The sequence below is a fragment of the Aulostomus chinensis genome, chromosome 22 (assembly GCF_037954235.1).
Source record: "Aulostomus chinensis isolate RoL2024-O1b breed Wild chromosome 22, RoL_Achi_v1.0, whole genome shotgun sequence".
Classification (NCBI taxonomy): domain Eukaryota; kingdom Metazoa; phylum Chordata; class Actinopteri; order Syngnathiformes; family Aulostomidae; genus Aulostomus; species Aulostomus chinensis.
Window position 1 is genome coordinate 3,508,197 of NC_141341.1, and position 23,707 is coordinate 3,531,903.

The window sequence follows — 23,707 nt, forward strand, 5'->3', positions numbered from 1 at the left end:
CTCGGAACCGTCAAACACGCCGGTAAAAATGGCACCGTGGCCGTCAATCACGAGTGTTTGTGTTGGATCTAAACGATTCCGGCGGACCGGAAAAGACATTCTTCATAAAACTCTGGCCCCGCCCTCGTATTCGCTGCGGACCAATCAGCGGAACGGGGCGGTTCTCATTGTACCGGAGGAAGAAAGAAGCTTGTAGCTCATCCGTTAATCGCCATTTTGAGACGTCCGACTTGCGGCCGCTGTTGCGCAGCTTAACTTTTACGCTTTGTGCTATTTTTTGTCAAACATTCTCGATAGTTATTGTTATAAGAATCAATGTCTCGGTTTAATCATAATCGCGGAGGGATGGGGATGAATAATTTCCAACCACGCAGAGGTGGTGGACCCGGCGGCCCAATGCGGGGTGGGCTAATGGGTAACCCTCATTTCAGGAGTCACCCTTTCCAAAACCAGAACCAAAATCGTAGGGGAGGAAATAACTTTAATAGACAACCCAATCAGGGACCACAGACGACTCCCCAAAAAGGACAGAACAACCAGGGGTTACCTATTATCCCTCCACCAAGTCCTGGCCCGGCTCTAACCATGAAAGGGCCTATGGAGCAGACTCCTCCACCACAGCAGGAGCAAGAGAAGCAAACAACCCCTGCAGCACAGCCGAAGATCCAGTCACCACCGCCGAAACCAAATATCACGTCGCCTCAGCCTAACCAGGTTAACAAGAACCAGGGCGAGCCGCTCAAGTCACCGGCAGCCAATGCTAACGGACAGCAGAAGCAACCTCCGCAGATGAGCCCGAAGCCTGGGCCCCAGCAAGGCCCGAAGACAGGCGCACCACAAAACCAGAATACGGGACCACAACAGGGTCAGAAGACAGGTCCACAGCAAGGTCAGAAGACTGGCCCACAACAGGGTCAGAAGACCGGTCCGCAACAGGGACAGAGACCAGGCCAGCAGCACTCCCAGAGAGGAGGTTTCCAACAAGGCCACAGAGGTGGTTTCCATCAAGGCCAACGGACAGGACTCCAACAAGGCCAGAGAGGAGGTCCCCAGGGCCAGAAGCCGGGCCCCAAGACGGGGTCACCCATGAACAAGGCCAGACCGGAACAAGAGGAACCGCAGCGTTCTGTCGAGTCCGACAACAGCCAGTCTAAGGTAACTGCCTTTATGTGTTGGCTTGTGAATTAGCTTTGATAGCATGGGTTAGCTCATACAGCACGGTCAGAGGAGCGCTTGATTTTGACAAGGAGGGCGGTGCTTGGTTGATTCTCCTACAGTGACTGGCTGCCGCCGGCTGAATCATGAAGTGCCGGCGCTGGCGGTGAAAAAATCGTACACACCCGCAGTTGGTCGCTTTTGATGTCCGCCATCTTGTGTAAAAGTCACTACCATATTTTTGTTGTTGTAAAAGGGGTTAATGTTCATATATTTGGATGTAAAATTTGCTGAACATACGTTTAGTCCGATTGAACATGATTTTCTTACTACGATCGAGGAAATGAATGAAAAAAGTAGATCACGTAAATTTTTTTTAATGTCGTAGTGAATGGGGGGATGGGTGGTTTCTCACCGCAGACACACCATTAATGAATGCGTTACAGATTAAAGTTATGTAAGGAAGTGGGATTTAATGTCTAATTAAATTGATTTTTAACGAGTCTTCTGGAATCCCAATCGTTTTGTCGGAGGTCCTTATTTAATACTAGTCACATGAAGAAGTTTAGAGTTCGGGCTTACATCTGGGTTTATTCCACAGGAATTCAGGGCAACCCTGTCGATGCTGCTTAAGCCCGGTGAGAAGACTTACACACAGAGATGTCGTCTGTTCATCGGCAACCTTCCCAACGACATTACAGAGGAGGAGTTCAGGTTGATTTTTGCAAAGTATGGAGAGCCAAGTGAGGTTTTCATCAACAAAAGCAAAGGCTTTGGATTCATCAGATTGGTAAGAATCATCCAGCTGTGACTATACAGATGTCATAGTCCGGATAAAGTTGAAATTTATTTCACAATCTTGCAGGAGTCCCGTGCACTTGCAGAAATTGCAAAAGCGGAGTTGGATGACACACCGATGAAAGGCAGACCCCTTCGTGTTCGATTCGCCACGCATTCTGCAGCTCTGTCTGTGAAGAATCTATCTCCATTTGTTTCCAACGAACTGCTGGAAGAAGCCTTCTCACAGTTTGGAATGGTTGAAAGAGCCATTGTTATTGTGGATGACCGCGGGCGCTCTACAGGCAAGGGCATTGTTGAGTTTGCGTCCAAACCTGCAGCTAGAAAGGCCCTGGAGCGGTGCAATGAGGGCATCCTCCTGCTCACCACGTAAGGGACTTTAAAGTCTAAAAATCACAAGATTGAAAGTTCAGTTTCAATACTAAAGCCCCTTCACAGCACTTGAAGATGGTAAGTTGGATGTATTCATTTGTTTTAGGTCACCTCGACCTGTGATTGTGGAGCCTCTTGAGCAGTTTGATGATGAAGATGGTCTTCCAGAGAAACTGGCACAGAAGAACCCCAGATATCAGGCGTAAGCATGTCAACCTTTTCCACAAGAACGTTTGCGTGTGTTCTTGTATGTTAGGAGTGTCAATTTTATTATTATTATTATTATTATTATTATTATTATTTGACAGAACTTAATTAAAAATTAATAGTAGTAAATTATAAGGAAGTGACTTTGGTTGGGTTACGTTTTGTTTGGATGTTTCCAAATTTGCACAAAGAATGAACTTGCTAAGTAACAAATATTGAACATGACTCACGTGGCTGTTAAAGTTGACGTGGCACCTTTTGATGTGACGTAAGCTAACAGCTGTCGTGGTCAGTTACACTGACTCTTGTCCTTTCAAGTCACTGTTTTGCAAGCTGCAGATGGTGTGACGTGTGAATGTTGGCTATGGGGTGAAGGTTCAGGCATTGTTGAGGAGTTGCAGATGTAAATCTTTTGTGCGATGAGGAGTATGAATACTGCAGGCCTTATTAAACCCCCGTTTTGCTCCTGATCTGATAAATGCTTTTCCTAGAGAAGCCAGTTGTCCAGGGGCCACCACGTGCATGTTGTAATTGTAGAAATTTATCTTGTGGTTGTGGTTTTTGTGTGTTAATCCAGTCCCCAAAGACTCTAAAATTTTCTTTCATAAATGAAAAGAATTGTCTTCCATTTAGGATTTTGGAACCAACAAATACATACAATTTTCAAGGTTATTAATGATTTTTCCTTGACTGATTATTGCTTCTCCCACAAATATTTATTCCTGAAATTGCAAATCCACCACCTCCTGGTTTAATTGATGGCGCTTAAGTGATGAATTTGAGTGTAACAGGCCGTGTACTTTGTGTATCCTAACAGAGAACGAGAGGAACCTCCTCGATTTGCTCGGCCAGGTACTTTTGAGTATGAGTACTCCAAGCGCTGGAAGTCGCTTGACGAGATGGAAAAGCAACAGAGGCAGCAGGTGGAGAAGAACATGCGCGAGGCTCGTGAGAAGCTAGAAAGTGAGATGGAGGACGCTTATCATGAGCACCAGGCTAACCTGCTCCGCCAAGGTATGTAGGGTGGCAGACCAGCTGCTCCCGAGTCATATTTTGGGTTGTAAATCTCCAGGGACAGTTGAACTTGAGTGCTACCACTGGCGTTGTTTACTTGCAGATCTGCTGAGGCGTCAGGAAGAACTGCGGCGCATGGAGGAGCTGCATAGTCAGGAGATGCAAAAGAGGAAGGAGATGCAGCTGAGGTATTTATGTTCATTAGTACTCCAAAAATACCCCAAATCTTAAGGGACACAGATATTGTTCATTAGCATGTGATGAACACAGGTCATCTGTCATTGTCATGAAAGATGGCTGCTTCATTTGAGTGATTTCTTTCTCCCGCTGTGAACAGACAAGAGGAAGAGCGTCGCAGACGAGAGGAGGAAATGCTTCGCAAGAGGGAGATGGAAGAACAGATGCGACGCCAGCGTGAAGAGAACTTCAGAATGGGCAACTTCATGGATGTGAGTTGTTCATGGTGACGAAGACAAAAATGGCATCATTAGTCGGTTAGTTTATTTTGGTCTAATTGCTGTTTTGTGTTGCAGAGGGACAGGGAAATGAGAATGGGTTCTGGTGGAGCCTTGGGCATGGGTGGTAAGTTCACGTTTATTTCTCACTTTAATTGGGATTCTCGATAAAGGATTTTGTGTGTCAGCTTCTCAATTATACCATCAAACGGTTGATGGATAGGAAAAGTGGGTTTCTGTCTGTTACAGGGCTGTGTTTTTCTCATGTAAAAATTACAGTGTAAATTTAATAGGTACTGCACAATTATTCCATATCAGCATCAACATGTATTAGTTTTGGCCAATATATTTCGAGTTTGTGCATGTTGTGACAGGCATCTTGTTTCTGACAGAAATGTCCTTCGGTGCAGCTAACCAGAAGTTTGCTATGGGTGGACTGGGTTTCGAGGGACAGCAGGGAATGGGATCATCCCCAGGAGGCTTGATGAGCAACGAAATGGTAATGTATCCCACTTTCGGGATGATCAGTAGTTGATGTAGCTTGTGTCTGGCTTTCCCTTTTTCTTGGAAAGGCTCCCAGCTGATGCTAACTTTGAAGCCAGCTGGCTAAGCAGGATGGGAAATTATGAATGGGTTGCGTTTGCAGCTGTCTTCGGATGGCTTGCTGCTTGTGTGCCAGATACGGTGCCTGCCTGAAAGGGTTTTCTTTCAAGCCACGCCCCCTCTATTAGATTCACCAGAGTTTATTTTTCCAGTTAACAAATCCTCAACCTGCACTAAACCTTAAGAAATTGTTCACCACTTTACTCATTTGTATCGTACCTTTTGTGTACTGGACTGCTATTGCAAGCCCTGTCATGTGAGCTGGACAGGCACTTTTTCTTGGCCGGAGGCAGAATATCAGTGTTTCCTTTTAACTTTTGACACTATGCTTGTGTTTTTTTTTTGTTTTTTGTGTTTTTTTTAATCACTTTTCCATGCAGTTTTCACAGTTTCAAGCATTATCTGTCATTGGAAGAACTTAACTTGTGTATGAACAGGCTAAGTGGATGTTTTCGGTGGCAGCGTGAAATCTCGTGTAAAGTTCCTTTTGTGGCACAACCAAAGACATGAAGTAGGGACTGAGTCCATCTTCTGGACTAATTGTTTTACCATCGCAAATGTTTTTGTGTGTGTGCATTTATAATGTGTTTAGTGCAGGTTGATGGACATAAAAGCGTAATTCATCATCCAAACAACAGAAATTGATTGGTCCTTGCAAGATTAATCGATGGGGGCAGGCACAGCCAGGAGACTTGGTGAATGCTGGTTTATGACCTTTTTGTATTTTCATGTACAGCCTGAGGACTTAAGTTGTGTTGGCTTGGAAAGTTGTAAGAATGACAACATTTTTTGTTTTGTTTTGTTTTGAGATTAGCATTTTGCTCCAGATGCACTAATTTATTAAGTTATGTTCCTAAGATACATAATTATAAATCAGACGATAACATTGACTCATCAGTTGACCTGATTCATCAGTCTTGTTTTATATTTAAAGCATTTGTCCTGAAAAGTGATTTTTAGGAGACTGCTATAGAAATCTGAACATACCATTTAGACGAAAGCCTGCTGGGGAATAGTGTTATATTTGATGTTGGCAATGCAGGAAGTCAACAGAATTGTTCAAGTGTGTACCTCAGTACACTTGGTGGTTTCAAATTCACATCCTGAAGTGAAACTCAGTCTCAGGGTTGATAGTTAAGTTGTCTGAGCTGGTTGACATTATATACATCCCGTTCATGACAAAGTTCTGTTGTACAATCTTCTTTACTACATTACATTATACACTTGCTTGTCAATTTATTACAAAACTAATGTAGTATGCCACAGTCATGCAGTATAGCCTCCCCCCATGAGTATAATGTTCAGTTTTCATTGAATTTGTTGGACAGAAGTCACATTTTTAGGCTTTAATCTTTGATGCTGTTTCAAAACGGCACAAAAGAATGTATTTCAGGAAATGAAACTGTTCTATAATGTTAGCTGAAACTCCCAAAACCATTTACTTCATTTTGCTGTCGTTGAAATTGGACAACAAAGGTCAACACATGAGCATGAAAGCCACACTGCCAACCAGCGATTTGGCAAAGTAATGGCAGCACAACTCAGACAGAAGACCACAGAAGTACCCGTGCGCATCTTCAGTGCAGGTCACTCTGAGGCTAAAGCCTTCACCTTATACCCAGCACACAGCTATAAATCTGACAGACTGACAGAGGCGTACATGTATTAGAAAAATATTTCCCTTCAGTCCTAAGGCACCACAAAAGAATTGGCAAGTGAGTGTATACATTCAGTGTTTCCTGTACAGAGATAATTTTGTGGTGGCCTGCTATAATAGCATCTTTGGAAGCCTTATATTTATTTATTTTTTTATTTGTCACTATCAAAAATTCAATTTATTTTGGAGGGCTGGGCAGTGACTTGCTCAATTGCTAGTTTTCTGCTCTTTTTACAGAACACGCTGATAAAAGACCAGGCTTTAAATACTACGAAATACTATGCTTTTGGTATTGGTCTCTAAACATGTCAATGTTTTGATTTAAAAAAAAAAAAAATTGGGCAAATAAATGTAACAAAAGCCCACAGATCTGTATCTACATGCAGTGAACCTTTCTGCAATGGAGGGTTCCTGTTCCACATTTTAAATGGACTTTTGAAACCTGCCACAAATACGATCTTATTTCTGTTGGAAACACTGAGTGTTCTCAACCTTTATTATTTAAATTATTGCCCTATGTTGAAATCAAATTGCTGATTTTTGGCTTTAAGGCAGTCACACTTCCTCACATGAATTTAATTTACCAAAAATGGCTGACTTAGCTCTTAGTGTGATATTTATTTATCCCCCCCCCCCCCCCCCCCTGCACAAATGCTCTCATTGTACACATGTACTTATGGTACATTTCCCATACTTCAGGTACTGGACACAATTGAAGACAGTGTCCATCTTTTCCATGCAGTACTGTGAAAGTTTATTCACTGATTCACATCATTTCTATTCAGGGAACCTTTAAACCCAGTTTGCATACCATTGTTTTTTAAACTCTTAACTCACCCAAATTTCTATGAAGACACAAATCCTAAATGACCAAACCGCTGTTATGTCTGAATTGTTGATATGCTGCCACAGTCAATGATAATGGCAAAATAAATTTGGTTAGCATCTGCAAAATGCGAGACCTGATGACTCCTAAAGACTATAGCCTAGTCTTGACTTGGCATGCACTGGGGAGACGATATTAGGTAGGCACTGACTAATGAAAGCATTACCCTCTCTTCCTTCTCCGTATGTTACCTGTGGCACCTGTGGATCTTCATATTGGAACGATGTTCTTCGGATGTGTCTCCTGCTGGTTTTGTTGTAAATCTGCTCCTAATTTGAAACTCCTTTGCCATACCACTTTATTCACCTCCATATGGACATGAACTGTGTGCCTTTGCACTGACTTCATCAATTTCTAACTCCCCACCCTCCTATCTGCCTTCCTGGCAAATGACCCCCACAGCGCAATGAGCGTTTTGCTCAGGGTGGGCCGAGGGGAATGGGTCCTGGTAACGGCGGTTACGGCAGGGTCCGCGAGGAGTTTGATGGACCTGCTAAGAAACCACGTTTTTAATCACTCTCCTTTAATGCTCCTTGCAGCACCATTTGTATAGATTCTCAAAAACAAATGTTGATTACATTTCTTGTATTTAAGTTCTGTTGCAACGTTTTATTCTGACATTTATTCCTTTTATGACAAAGTCAATATACTCATTTTTATTTTGTATTGTCAGTAGTGTGGAAAGAGAGGTTGCTCTCGTGTGATCGTTAGCTCCCTTTGACCCTTGTATAATTTTCTTTTCTAGATGTATTATGCTCTGTGAGTCGTCGTAAAGTGATAATTGTAACTTTTTTCTCAACTTTCTATGGCTGTGTTTTGTGCCATACATTTGGAGTCAAAGCATGTATTATAATAAAGAGAAATTGGTTCCATCAGGACAAACTTTTAACATTTATTCTCAAAACTTGACTTGTTCAAAAACTCCAATGAAAAAGTAAATAGATTTTTCCACATTATGGCTTAAAGGGTCTATGTGTTATTACTCTCAAAATACTGACCTGATTGATTTGTGATGCTTATAAAGGAATCTAAAAGGACAAGAAGTTGTTCCACTTAAACCTTTACTTGATGCCAATACTCGGCAATCTTCTAAACTCCATTTCCCTTTTGGCATAAAACAATTTTTCCACTCATGCGAAAGTAAAAGTGTGGGTGTCCGAACAGTACAAAACATTACGGTGCACTGGAGCACGTAACTTATATCAAAACTAACATTGGCCTTGGAATTAAGATAAAACATCAGAAAGCATTGGTGCAAATCCAGCTTGAGAAAGCCATATCATCTGAACACAGCTCAGTTTAAATGTGAGTTGGACATCATGCTACTGTTGAATACTTCGAGTTTCTCACTTAAAGTGGAACAGTGAAGTTGCCCAGTTGAGCCACGTTTCAGGTTTTAAATCGTTTGACAGTGGATAAAACCACCATGCCTTTAGGGGAAAAAAAAAAAGAAAAACAGTAAATTGAATCTGCATTTCACTGAAGAGCTGCTTAACAGATTTTCACAAGCAAAATTAACGTGAAAGCTCTCTGGCATATGCATCATTGTAAATTAATTGTAAAACAAATTGAAGACGATACAAGGAACTGACAATAAATTGTATTACAGTTCAAATAATCACAAAAGTGCCTGGTTGCATAAACCATGTAGTCTAAGGTTGCCTTAAAATTGTCGTTGGATGCTACAAGTAGGATGGAACGTGAGACAGTGGCATGGAGGGTGGTGACCCTTCCCTTATATCAGGGTGGGACAAGGGGCTTTTTGTCCCTCTAAAATGTTCGTCTTGTCCTTGCAACGAACTGGCAAGGAAGGTGGTCTGAGGAGACAATTTATCAACAGTGGAATGATGTTTCACAAGAGGAACCATAGCGATAAATTTCACTGTTGATACATCATTCAGATGCCAGGACAGCATGTCTGGGGGAGAGGGAAACCCCATAACATTCTCATGTACTGTGCAGTTCAGCTTGATTTTCCTTTTTATATTCTGTTGTTACTGTTGGACATCTGAATTAACAAACAATAATGCTTGCAGATTGGGGGAAAAATAGATGTGAAGTGTAACCATAGTAGATGGAAGTGCAGCAACCCAATGGTGGTCGTCCACTTGGCCTGGTTGCTTTGCACTGTGCTGAAGCGTGATCGCCCCACGTCCCTGCAGGCTTGTGCTCAGCTCCTGGCATGAGCACACCCTCATCACTGAGCTGAATAAGTCTTATATTTGGACAGGAATCCCAGGAGTCAGGATTTATATTTCATAGTTTTGGGAGTACAAGTGATAACTGTATTCACACTTAGGTGTATGTGCAACTGCACTGTGCCGAGCATCACAACTTCCAGCCGTGCCAGGGCCGAGAAAGCATAGGTACCTGGGTGTAGCACAGACTGGTATGGGTTACGTTGTGTGGATTGCCCTTAAGGGGCTTCATGCAACCTGAGAGAATATGAGAAATGGGTAATCTAGTTTGGTACTCCTCCTTATCCTAAAAAAGTGGTCCTAAATTTTTGAACTTGGGCACACAGAAGCACTTGTGGGGATGTAAAGAGCCTTGCAAAACTGGTCATAAACCACCAAGAATATACAATGGCTTTGTCAGAATATGAAGTGACACCTGTATGATTTTCTTTTCTTCCTGATGTCACGCATGATTGCAATGTACAGAATGCTAACCGGAATGTAAACTTGTCATGCGCGAGTTTGAGATTTCATTAATTTTTTTTGCATTGAGCTGTTAAACCATGTTTCCCTCAGTAGAATCCATTAACACTTAAAAACAAATGCAGCAGGAAAGCAGAAATACAACACATAGAACCTTTGAAATAGCCTCTAATATAGTTTGTGATCGTGGTTATCTAAGCTGGACACACGTGTGTCTATGTAGTTGACATTCCAATCAGAGTGCATGACTTGTTAACTTGGTCCACCCACCTAACTTGTTTCCAGGAGGCTATGATTGTGTTCACAGGACTTAACTCCGCTCACTGTGCTCAACCTCGCTGGACGTTGAAATGAGCAGAATTGACAATATCTAAACAAAGTTGAGCTCCATAAAAGTGCAGTCCGTATTCCTTCTCACCAAATAGCATATTCACCCTTGAGTGATCCCTACCACAGTAGATGGATGGAAACAGCTGTTCATGGAGATGTTTCTGCCTTTTTTGGAGCTGGATCATGAGATGTCATTGAAAAGGAACACGCCCCTGATTTTAGTTCATGGACCAACTTGGATGGCAGTTCTCTTAATGAATGAGACATAAAAGGAGGATATAGGTGTGTTTCTCTGAGAAATGTGGAGAGCTGAACTTGTCTCAGATATCGACTGGTGTTTATATTCGCCCAAGTTGCTGAATGTGCAAAACCCCTCTGCAATAGACGGCAGAGGTGTACCAGAGATGACGCCAGCTGAACTGCCAACCTGTGGTTAGCTCTATGCTAACAAATGTGGATAGATGATGTATAATTGTGAATCCTGTTCAGACTTAACAAGTGTCAGACCAACTAGATCAACTTCTAATTGTGAAAAGATGCATTTCTCACGGCTGACACTCAACATCATTCATCAGCTGATGTCACCAGCTTCCTCTTTCACAGTGTAAATCTGTGGGACGGGGACGGGGCTGAGCTGTGCATCACTTGGAACATCAAATTATTAGAACATAGAATTAGAGAGTGAATGCAGGATGAGTCGCAAAATGTTTGACTTTTTTTACAGAAGCGAAACCGGGCATATTGTGAAAACAAATCAAAACCCAAGAACAAAGCAGAAACAGACTCTGCTTCGGATGTATTTCTCTCCTTTTACACATATTTGGAAAAATAAATATTTACTGCAGAGACACCTCATTAAAACAGGGACAATTCATTCTTTATGTTGTGAGTGCCCTTAAGTTCTCTGGTCACAAGTGAATTAGACTGTTGTAGCAAAATTCACTGAATTACCACGAATGGGTGAGAAACATGTTATTTTGCATTAATTACAAGCCTTTAAATGTGGCCACTGACACCGACTGACGACGATGGATAACAAAGGTTGGAAAAGTTGGTGCATAGAATGAACACTTGCATAAAGTTCGGTTCAAGAGTGTAAACTAAATAAAACCGCCTTTTGGGTGGGGGTGATAATGGTCAGTTGTTAAACCGTGATAAGTTTCACCTTTTCTTTTTATCTATATGTACTTATCAATCGTCACCTAAACTACAGGAACAAATGAGCATGAAGTGGATCTCTCCTCAGACAGATTTCTCAGTGGTCTGTTGGCTGTAGACTTTCAGCAGTACGTGCTACGTAACACCTGCTTAAACTAAATCAGTGACCATTGCCATGCATAGGCACAAGTGGCTTTGCATTCGTTGTGCAGGCATTGCAAGAAGACGAGAACGTCACTCAACAGGAAGTTCCAGTCCAGTTACAGTTTGCAGTGGCTGATGTGGAACCAATGAAAACTCCATGGAGCTTTGGAAGCTGCAGTTTGCCTATACTGAAGGCCCCCCCCCCCCACATTTTTTTCCCTTTTAACTCTCAATTCCATCTTGAGAGATTGCCAATGAATATAGAATTTTTTTTATGGATACTATAAAACTACTGTAATTTTAACTACAAAGTCGCAACTGGTTGTGTTGGACAGAAACATTGTCATCCGCCTTGAAGCACATAGCTGCCACATGTCAAGATGTCTTCTGATCCCTCTACGTTTGTTCTTGACAAAGGCGAGCTTGTTGACGATACTAGTTTTTGTGGTTCTCAGCTACTGATGGCAACCACATAAATCATTTTTTCCCCTCTTCATCTGGCTTGCATATTTCAATTGTGGTTAATCTCTCATGCAACGCACCTGTCTCACACTGCACATCATTAATGGAATACATTCAGCCCCCTCACCAGCACCTTTCTGCATTTCACAGGACATGTTCTGTTAGTGCAATAATTCCGCATGGCAGTATGATCAGGAGCAAGAGGCCAGAATGTTGTCAAAGGAAAACGCAACATGTAACAACCTTATCATGCAACTATCATGGCCGTCCTCTCCCAAGGATGCTTTTTCCTCCCACCAAATGGACGTGTCACACTTGGACGCACAATTGAATCCCCAGTTGTGCCTCTATTATTTGATGGACTATCCTTTGACAGTTGGATCAGATATTATGAAACACTTTGGAAACAGAGGGACTCCTTCCTCTCATGCACTGACTTGCCTCTGCAAGCAGTTTCATTGATGTGGTTGGTGGAGACTGGCTGAAACCATCAGTGTAAGTAATCTTATTATGGCTCTTGAAATTTTGCACATTTTCTTTGATTTGAGTGACAGCATCCTGCATCTGTTGCACATCACTGCAATTATCTGATGGAAACAGAAATTTTGCTGACTCCATTCTTAGATGGAGTGGAGCCATCAAAGTACTCAGTGTTAAATTTCCCAAGGGATTTGCTTGACTGTCTTGGGCATTCTGAGGACATTTTTGTTGAAATTACATTTCACTAATTCCTGTTCCTATAAGCGCCTCACCTTAGTGCACCTCCTGAGTGCTGTTTTAACGCTTGAATCTAAGACATGTTCTTTCACACTGAGATGAACCCTGAGGAGTTCCACCTTTGGAGTGACATCTGATGTGCTCTTAATTATCTAAGCTCTAAAGTTTCATTTTTCTAATAGCATTTGAATAACATGTTAAGAATGAAAACATTTGGCTAATAAGACATAGAGAAACATTTAAATATGATTTGTTCTGCTTTTTTTATGCATTAGCGGTGTAACGGCACACAGTGTGAACTGAGAATTCCCTGTATGGGCCTTTGGGTTCTGCACACGTCCCTTCTTGTGTGGAACTAATTTTAAATTCCATATCTGCCCTAGCGATTTCCAGCAATTCTGTTCAGGAGCGTTACGGTTCCTCAGTTATGATGGACTTGATAAATGGATCAAATGTAGGGTTTGCTTGTGTCTGTGCTGCAGACACGTCCCTCATTTAAGATGGCATCATGCAAATATGGACGTTACTGGTAAAAAAAGGGGGGGTGGACAAGTGCAAATCATTGTTTTCTGTGGCATTCAACGTCTTTCATGAGCAGTTCACAACAAGCCAGAGCAACAGCAAATGTCCAGTAGAAAGTGATCCTCTTCTGTCATGCATGTCACATTTAATTTTCTTTGAGAGCATTTATACTGATGCTTTTCATTTTGATGCAGCATTAGAGACAGAAGAAGCTATTTTATGTTGGGTTTTTTGCCACATTGTACCACAAATGTACTGAACTGTGGATTTAAAAAAAACGTAGGTTCTCAACCAGGATTTTTGTGTACCGTTACACCCCTAGTGTGTAGTAAGCTTACTTACTTGTACAACTTAAATTTTAAGAGAATTAAATCATTTTAATTTAAAAACTATCTTTCCATCCTTGTGTGGCTTTTGACATTTTTGCTAAGTAGAGAATTTCATCTACTTGGTTGTTTGTGCTCATTTTCAGGGACATCACGGAGTGTTAAATTGAAATGTTGTTTGTGTTCTGTACATTTTTTCTTTGACAGGTTTGACCAGCTATAAAGATTAAGGACTAAGGAGAGATTTGTGGCTGTATAGCGTGGACTCAACAATGCTTGCGCAGCTACAACAGATTAACCTTGCGAGGCGGCTGGTTTTGTGAGATCACAACATCATGGGAGAAACAATCTTGTCACGCGATGCATTTGTGTCAGTCAGCACCCTCTGAGGAAGACGTGTGTAGTTTAGGCTTGAAGACGGCAAGACTGCTTGTTAGAAACGACAGTGGCAGCTCCCGAAGATGCTAGCATAGATGCTGATTTAGCATCAGATAGGCTTGGGTGGTATGTTGCTATTATGGTATATCAGGGTATTAAAAAGTCCAGATGGGAGCATTTTCAATACTGTCAATACCACAGATGCTCCTTTTCTCTTAAACTGATGTATGTAAGGTGCAGCAGCCACCAGTGGAGGGCAGGCACATGCTGTGTGATCTACTGGGGTGACAGGGAGGCAGGCGGTCAGGTAGGCAGCTCAGCGGAGAAAGATGGTGAGTGGTGTTATTAGCTATGGGGAACATGTGTCATATTCCACATACCTTGGTAAAATGTTAGAAGGGAATGACGGAATAAAAAAAAGATACCGCCCAAGCCTAGGATATCAGATATGTCAGAACTGGAGAGTATTTCTTTGAAAGGTGAGCAAAGAAAAGCACTGAACATGTCAAACCCTCTGACACATCGAGATTTCTGTCAATCCGATATCACTTGCGAGATCTGTGTTGGTCCCGTTGTTGCTTCAGGCAAAATAGTATTCGACCTTGTCGTAGTCAGGAGCCCTTTTGGGGGAAAAGTAGTTCTGGAACAGCAACCGTTCCAAAAGGTCCCCCTTTTCCCCCGAAAGCAATATGCATTTGAGCTGAGGATAAAAGTACTATGTTATTATGAAATGAAAAGAATTCATTACAGTGAAGTAGTTGTAAATTATTTTTATATTTGATGACTGGCAGTGTTTCAACAGTTTCAGTAAAACATTTTTTAGACCTACTAAATAATTTCTACAATGACGACTTCCTGTCAATTGATCGACCAGGAGCTCCAAATTCTTGTACTGCAGTACAGTACATTGGCAGTACTGTCCAATCAAGAGCAGCCAAGGATCACCAAGGAGCAAGATAGTTATGACAGTTTCTAATTGTCTGTCTCAGTCTTCCAAAGATCAGCAACAAGAGTCAAGGTAGTTATCTGCCATTTTCTCACCGCATATTCTTGATGGAACGCTGAGCCACTGCTGTGTCATGTGTGATGCTTTGCACCTCTGGTGGAAACCAAACCATGATTAGAGAGCGGCTGCAAGCTGCTAGTTTTGCAACCACATGGAGGCTTTTAGGAAATGATGATGGGTGTTCTTGTTAAGCTTTTTTTCAACCCAACACTTCAAATGAATGGAAAGAAACTATTCCTAAGCGTCTCTACCGCTTATGGGCTGTTATTGATAAAGTTTGCATGAGGGTCTGTGTTCCTATAAAAGCAAGCTACTTGCTAATGCTAACGCTAGACAGCGTCGCAGATGCCTCAATTGATAGCACACACTCAAATCAGGCAAAGAGCAAAACAGGCAGGCTACGGAGGAAACTGGGACCCAGGTGAAGTCAAGGTTAGTTTGTTTTTTAACCCAAATTGATGACAAATCAAGTAAAGCAGAAGTAAAACCATATTTTCTCCTGCTTTGTGCACAGTTGTTCCACACAGCCACATCTTGCGTAAGCTAATAGTGATTTGTTAGGAACAAGCTAACTCCTGCAGTAGAGTACAAGAGCAAGATACTGTCACATCTTTGTTTTTCTAAACTTCACTCAGTGTTTCAATTGTATCTGCATGTTAGTTTGTGTCCAGCGCTGCTCTAGATATTTTGATAAGGTTATTTATTTAGACGACCACCTTCCCAGTATAAACAAACAGGGATGGATTGATTTATTGACAGAATTCCGTCCTGAAGGTGGCAGTATGCCCCCGGTGCTTCATCGGTTGCTATTACTTTCTTCAGGTTTTCCGTTTTCATTTCATACCAAACGAGATAACGAACGTCAAGCAGAATGCCTTTGGTACGGCTGACCTAAATTCAAACACCATCTAAGAGTAATGGACAACTCCTTAAGTTTATCCAGATATTTATTTTAATCATATTTTGATCCACCTTAACTACACCCCCGTGATCGTTTGGTGTTTGACTCAGTATAAAACACCACAGCAGGAACCACGTAACCTGCGTAGAATGCCGGGCCTATTAGGGTCTGACTGACAGTGTACATGCCGAAGTACTTCAACTCCAAACTGCGTTACCTAGGTATTTCAGTTCAGCTTTTAAAAGTACCCTTTCCCAAAGTTATATTTTTCTTCAGGCCAAGTCGACAACTCTACTTGCCTGCATTATGTAATCATACAGAGTGTTAATTAAATGGGAAGCTTAAATCAATTTGAATCCCGACAGTAGTCAACCCTCTACCTGACTAGTGGCTTCGCCTCAACCCAAAAAGAGAGAGCAGACCCTGAACCCCACAACCCTAAACCTTACAACTCTGCGTGCATGCGCGCTCACACACACACACACACACACACACACACACACACACACCACAACCATGCAGCGAGGTGAAAGTGACCCAAATGCAAATATTCATCTACGCTAAGGTTAAAGACGGCTGATATTTTGCAAAAGCCTACTAAGCAACTATACTCATTTTTCAGAGGGAAAAAAAAGGTTTCCATAGTAAACATGAAGTATTTGCACATAATGGGCTTTGGGCAACATTCTAATATAGTTTTAAGTAAATGCTTATTCCAAGATATTTCAACTTGATTGGATATTCAACAGTTGATAGATGTTTTTTTTTAATTTTGGCTAAATATAGACTCTAACTTTAAATGATGAGCTCAATAAATCTGAAAAGCAATGATGATGATGTTGCAAAGCTTTTTAGGGCACTGGACTCTGTGTCAAGAAAGGAAACTGTAGTCCACGGTGCCACGTCTGCATTAGTCAGTCACTTTCAGCGGCGCCCGGTGTTCAGTTGCTGCTGGCACTGGTTTACAGCCACTGTGTTTGAGGAGGACTCGAATTCTCCTGGCGTTTCCAAGTTGGACAAGGAATGTTTAGCTAGATTAGTCTTGATGACGAGTAAGAGGCTGACATGGTTGACCGCCTCTGGAGATTTAGATTTAGATTAAACCTCTTTTACTTTTTTCTTTTAGTGAATGGATAGTGAAAGGTCAAACGTGAATGCTTGCCAAATTAGTAACATAATTGGGCAAAAAACAACAACTCCGAATTGTGAAGAATTTAAGCTGAATATGCAGTAAAGAAAGTTTTATAGCTATGTAATGTACCCAAGTATGTAGCAGGTCAATGTTAAAAAAAAAAAACCCAAAAAGAATTGGAATTTGGTAAGTGTTGATTTTGTTAGATATTTACAGTATATGAAATATTTCATTGCCCGTGCTTCTCAGATGAGCATGTGAACATCACAACAGAGACTCGGATGAACATTTCAATTCAACTGGACTCGAGTGTAAATTTGAAAACTTGTGTTGTTATGTCTGTGTGTTGGTGTTGTGTGCAATTTGTTTTCTTTAACAGGTTTGACCATCTTTAAAGAAGAGAACTTTCCAAATCAAGAAATTCAAAGTCTGTGGTAACTAGAGGTTTTAAACATCTGTACACTGGGTTAGAGTGGTTTCACTAATGAATCTACCGCTGAACATCCAAATTCTTCTTTTGAAAAAAATACACATTTATTGCTGATGCTGACTGAAGTGGCTGAGCTGTAGCTTGGACTGCTGCTTGGAAAGTTGGAAAATAAGAGCATCTTTCAGAAGTTACATCGACTCGACAGTGCAAAGCGTATTTAACACTGATTACAGTTGTATAGTTGAGGTATGTCTCTCACGTACGAGTGCACATTTTTGGAATAGCAATGGAAATCCGATCTTGGACATCGACATTCTCAGAATTTCTTAATTAGACTCTGTGTTTCCCTCGTCATCGTTGATGTCTACAGGTTAAAAAAAGGACCTGTTTCCAAATTTCTCAAAAGTGATAATCTCTGATGATCTAAATTTATTGAAACTACTCGCAGAACTTCTTCAGGTTTCAATGGCAGCCACTTTATTCCTACGCTGAAAAAAATATCAGCCTCAAAAATTTTTCTAGAGGAAACAAGTGAGAAGGAAAATAACATGGCAGCCAGTCATGGTCTTGGAGAAGGTCAGAACACGGCTGACCCCATTTGTAACCCCTAATGTAGTCCATCTTGTTGGAACAAAAGGGGCAACTTGACACCGAGACAGATTTAGTTTCCTAGTCATGATAGGTTAGTGAAGGGGCTCTGCAGTAGTCGAACATCAAAGTTAGCCCACAAGATTCAGTTATCCTGATGACGTAGGATCAAACCCTGGATGTTTCCTCTGCCAAACAATTTGGCTTTTTTCTTTCTTTCTTTCTTTTTTTGTCGGTAAAAATGTGATGAAAAACGTACCATTCTTTAAGTGAATTGAGAAGTCGAGCACAAAAGTGTTCCTCAGCACATCTTAAATGAGTCCTGTGAGGATCAGATACTGGTAGATATGTTACCTTTTGAAAGCTCTGACACTCAGAAAAGTTTCATTCCAAGATTTGTTTGAAGGTCGCCGCCTCGTAGTCTCTTTCATTTACTCTGCGCATCACTATGTGTAACTTTTGTTAAGTGTTGAAGAGAAACTTCACTTCTACACACACCTCCTCCTCTGATCACCAATCTTCGTGAGGCAGGAAGTCCTGTGCACCTTGCAGTTGGACCAAGAGTGGCATGTTGTGCCCGAGTGGTTGTGTGTATGTGTGTGTCAGTGTCTCTGGAAAACTGAGATGTGTTAGCTGCTGTCAGCCAGCTTGTCAAAGACAGGCTGCCCCAGTCCTTCTCTGCATTGGGTTACAGTGAGGATGAGTAGTTCTGCAGAAGTCAGTGGACAGTAAAGCCTGGACTTGTTTGCACTGCAGCCAGAGGTATGCTTACACAGATCAGCTGAACGAGTAAGGTAAGTGTCCCATCCATGTTTATACTACAAGATGAACAGTTCTCCCGTTACTGAACTCCTCTCTCTGTCCTGGCTCATGTCACGTCACCGCTGAAGGTGACATCTACAGGGCTTCTGGCATCACACTTTGGAAGAATGGCATCACAGTGCAGATCTTGGTTCCTCTACCCTTTTGTGTGTGTGAATGTGGCAAAGCGTTATAGATCGTGAAGTGTGTGTGTGGTTGTAGTACTGCCATGTATGTATGCATCACAGGTATGATGAATGACTGGTTGTGTCACAGTTTCAACATTCCTAACCACAGATGTGAAGTAATATTGGATTCCAGGTGTGGTTGAATTTTGGTTAAACCTCTGATCTTTCTAAAGCAGCCCTCTCCTCAGGAACCTTTGTATCGATGGTTGTTGGGTTGGCCTTGGGATATTTCTGTGCCCCTCATCTTGTGCGAATTTCTTTCCAAGCTCCATTTGGGGGGGGGGGGGGGATGTTCTGCAATGGAACCAGGCAGGTTGTGTCCTGATACGACCAGGGAAGTATGGAACCGACACAAAGCCCCGCGCTTCGGGCTCGGCGACCACATTCACATCCTGCATGAAAGCAACAAGGAAGCTCTTTGTTTTTGTTGGCACCTCATGTGTTAAATCACGTAGAGACAATTACACGATTGTACAAATATGCCAGGCACAAATTCTCGGATGCTGTATCCTCGCCTTGTTGTTATGGATCTATTAAACCACATTTACATCACAACACAATCCAAGATTCATGATGTCAAGTTGGAACACGTGACACTGGATTCGTATACCAACATTGGGATACAATCAACATCAAAACAAGTTCATACCGTACAAATATTTTGCACATGTTAGGGGGGAAAAAACATCCAGATTTTTGAAAATAATAACTGATGATGAAACCCGCCTCATCTGAGGAGTTGTAGTGTTTCTGGTCGTATTGCCACGATTGAAGACATCAGCTTTCCTGTTCATTCTGGTTCCATCACCTTTTTTCTTACACATCTACAGTTCAACTCAGAAAAGCTTAGACTGTTGTCGACAACACGTGAACTTGATCGTTAGCAGAAGAACTTTCCAATCGCGGTGGGAAAAGAGTGCAACGTGCATCGCATAGTTTGGTACAGGTAAAGATATCCGGATCAGTCAGCAGTAATAGCTGCAACAAACCCGTCCCTTCAGAGTTCTAACGGGGTACTGACCCGGTCAGATCCCAGCTGCAGCATCGACCGCTGCGACTCCTGACTCCCTTTGTTTTTGACGTCACTAAACACTCATGAACGCGAATCAACGAGGTTGGGTTTTCTGTCGTTTTTACTGTTTGTGCTGCATTTCCCTTCCATCGTGGGTGGTTCTGGGTGGGATCATAAAGACTAAAATCTCCATGTTAATAGTCAGACACACATGCACCATGTGGAGTGTGTGTACCTTAATGCAGTGTAATCTTTTGTGTGTTTGTGTAGATGCTGGTGGGTTCCACTTTCTGTTGACTGAAGCAAATACTGACATGTAAAGGGATGATGGCCGTTTTCCTTCTGGTTTTCATGCATTTGAAGCATCACTCACATACTTCCAGATGGCTGTCCTTTCTGTCTCAGGCTGTGAATGGGAGATTTGACACTAAATCGGGACTTTGTGAAGACTCCATGCAGCGTGGTGTAGTCGAACGGCCAGTAAGCTCACAGCGCAAACCCAGAAAGTCTCGCTGATCTCGTGTACAGCTCAACATTTCCTCCATGAGTTTTCCCTCTAATACCACAAATCATACCACAATCCCAATATCAGTCAAAATACTGGCAGTCAGATACGTTTTTTTGGAAAGCGCTAGGAGAGAATATGCAGAAACGCACCACATTGTCAGATCAACCTGCTTCTCAGAGCGAGTGTCAAATCTCAACAGTCTCCATTCAGGCACTGGTACAGAGGTTTGAGACACGCTTCAACAACAGCCTCGAAGTAACTTCCTCTCAAGGGTCACCTGCTGACTCTCAGGACAGAGCCTGTGAAGTGACACAGAGACGTCCAGGACACACACACACCTGAGCGGTTCATACCAGATGAAGCAAACATGGATGGACGTTGACATGCTGCGTGCTTCATGTTACTTAGGTTAACAGTCACAGGTCTTACTTGTTTTGTAGTCCTGCTCGACGCTGGTTAAACCTTTCTAACCTACAGTTTGGCACTTGCTTTCCTTCCCCTCTCTTCTCCGGATCTCTTCCTACTTCTATTTTGTTCTGCCTGTTCCACTTGAATGTCATGCCAGTAACCAGCAACTATTTTGAAGGTGCAGAACCCAGTGACTCTGGCATTTTCCTCGTGTGGTATGTAGAGTTGTCATTTAGCTGTAGTGCTGCCTCCTGGAGTTAATGGTTCTCGCAAGTTCTGATGATCTTTGGAGAGGAAACAACGCTGTTCAGTCGCTGCGATGAATCAAGCCCTCGAGGCTGGTGAGAAATGTACTTGTCTGCACTGTGATCCATTGTAAGTTCTCAGTCCTGATTGGCCAGACTCTCTCCAAAGTCCTGTCTCAGAGTGTGATGCCAGAAATACCCTCGTGGCCTCTAAAGGCCTTGTCTAAAAGGGCTCTGCCCAAGGTCTGCAGGACTGACACTGCTATAACCGGGGCGACCTCGGAACAAGGTTCCTCACCTGTCAAGGAGCAGCTCCAGCTCTGTACCGGGTTTTGCAGCAGAACCCCTCGTGTCAGTATGAAATCCAGCTCACGTGGCTTTGTAGCAGAATGACGTTCCAGTGGATTGTTCTGAATGACGTCATGAATTTGTCTCGTGCCCCTGCAGTTTCAGAACAAATGAACCTGTTTCTCTGTGCTGAGGTGCTTCTCTAGAACTCTTTTAACCTCCTCGTTCTACACGCACACACACACACACTCTCACACACACACACACACACACACACACACTCACACATTAACAGTTTTCTTGTAATGCATGTCCCTATCATAACACCTCCACAGATTACATGTTGTGAACATTTTCTTTTAATCTGCAGCCAATCACTCATGAAGCACACACCTACAGCATACTGTAGCTAGACTGGTTGTATTTTTGTTTTTGTTTTTAAAGATGGTGACTTCATACCAGTATGCCTCCTCTTAAGTTTGATGGTAAGAGCTTGCTGACCAGTTCACTACGAGGTCCTCATTGTTTATTTCTCGCCACAGGAACCTCGACCGGTCGAAGGAGGTTGAATCCCCAGCGGCGAACGACGGTAAGCTTTAACAGCGCCACAGAAAATGACTTTGCACGCAAGGCGTCCGCTTGAGTCAGAATTCACCTTGATGAAAATAAGAATGGGCCCTGCATGGATGAGTCACTGTCATCTGATTGGTTATCAACCTTGTGATTGGCTGCCAGTGACGGAGGGTCTTTGCCTCGTTTCCTCCCATGTTGAAGGTAGAATGGAGACTGATGTGTGATAGAATGCCAGCGATGCAGGGGGACCCAGCAAGCGCTACGTTGCCAGGATGACCAACACGTGAGTTCTTCAGCGCTTCATCCAGACATGGATGACGTAATTATAGGGAAACCTACATCACAGCCGCTCGTTTTTTTCCTTAATGTTCCACCTTTTTATGCATGAAATATCATCATTGAGGAAATCCACAATCGACTGTCAAGTGATTATTTTCCTAGCCACTCTGACGCACATCCCAGGACCTATCGTTCCACGTGAACAACAAACAAGTTCTGGTTTTTGTTTTGTGTTGCAGAGCTGCAGGTGGTGGTGTACGTGCAGGAGCAGCCAGCAGAGGGCGAACCGCCTCATGTCGAGAGGACAGATGGACGCACTTTTTATTGCTTGAAAATTGAAAAATAAAAAAACTAAAACCGGATTTTGGTTGTTTGTTTTTTTTCCGTCGGCTCGGATGATTGTCTCGTTTACAGCAGGAACATTTGAGTGAAAGTGCAGTCAAAAGTTTGTACCACAGCATCAACTAAAATCAACGCAGCATGCAGACACTGATGAGCACTCACGTGCGTTGATGACTACCTTCTCCACCTGTGACTAATCACATGATAAACCACCTCAGTGTGTCTCACCTGTCTGTGTTGAGTCCAGGCCAGTCACTGTTGAGACTGAAGGTGCAATGTTTCTGATCTCAGCGGTGACCTGAGTGTTGACTGTCACCCTTGGAGGAGGTCCAGCCCAGACGGAGCAAGACGATCCACAGGGCCGCAGCTCACTGGGGGGGAGGCTGTGCGTGGCTCAGGAACCTACCGACCAACAGGAAATAGGAATAACTAAGCTTTAAAATCAATTATTTCATCAATTGGCCTTTGCTATGAAGGCCATGGGTAACATGCAAATCTTCCAACACACTTTTAGGAAGTAAAACGTTGAAATTACAACAATATGACGAGTGCTCGGGAAAACAATCAGGCCAGAAGCATTTATTGTCACTGTAAAGCACCCAACCAAGTTGCAGCCCAACGCCAGTACAGCAGTTATTAAATACATATCCAAGGTTCTGGGCATGAACAAATAGAAATTAGAAGAAAGAGAACTGTATTTAAATTATATATATTACATTTGCAGCAAAATATCAAAAGCGAAAAACTGATATTTGAAATTGCACATGAAAGAGATGAAACTAACTGAAACGTAAACGACAATTAATGCACATTACTGTCTGTTAATTATCAACGATCTATATGTATGTATGTATGTATATATATGTATGTATATATATATGTATATGTATGTATATATATGTATGTATATATATATATGTATGTATGTATATATATGTATGTATATATATGTATGTATGTATATATATGTATATGTATGTATATATATGTATGTATGTATATATATATATGTATATGTAGTGTGCTAAATTCTAAATTACTGAAGAACCAGGTGGAGGAACTAGTTATAAAAATGTTATAAGTGATTTAGAATTATTTTGGGGGGGGGAGCGGATAGTAAATCTTAAGGAATTTACAATCTTTTCATGGTAAACAGACTCCA

At 42.2% G+C, this 23,707-nt stretch overlaps 1 protein-coding gene across 5 annotated transcripts; it reads left to right on the forward strand.

Moving 5' to 3' along the window:
• Positions 1–179: 179 nt before the first annotated feature.
• sfpq (splicing factor proline/glutamine-rich) lies at positions 180–22,566 on the forward strand. Of its 5 annotated transcripts, none has more exons than XR_015111371.1 (12): positions 180–1,155; positions 1,757–1,945; positions 2,021–2,322; positions 2,432–2,527; positions 3,350–3,546; positions 3,650–3,734; positions 3,884–3,995; positions 4,080–4,128; positions 4,412–4,500; positions 21,894–21,940; positions 22,130–22,207; positions 22,443–22,566. XR_015111371.1 is itself a non-coding variant. In XM_086194271.1 (10 exons), the coding sequence occupies exons 1-10, from the start codon at positions 316–318 to the stop codon at positions 7,658–7,660; spliced, it is 2,070 nt and encodes a 689-aa protein (XP_086050397.1). In that variant the 5' UTR covers positions 180–315; the 3' UTR covers positions 7,661–8,029. The 5 variants fall into 5 exon arrangements, 2 of the variants coding, with proteins under 2 accessions (XP_086050397.1, XP_086050396.1); XR_015111370.1 differs by having other exon boundaries at positions 181–1,155; positions 4,394–4,500; positions 22,126–22,207; XR_015111369.1 differs by having other exon boundaries at positions 181–1,155; positions 4,394–4,500.
• The last annotated feature ends 1,141 nt before the right edge of the window (positions 22,567–23,707 follow it).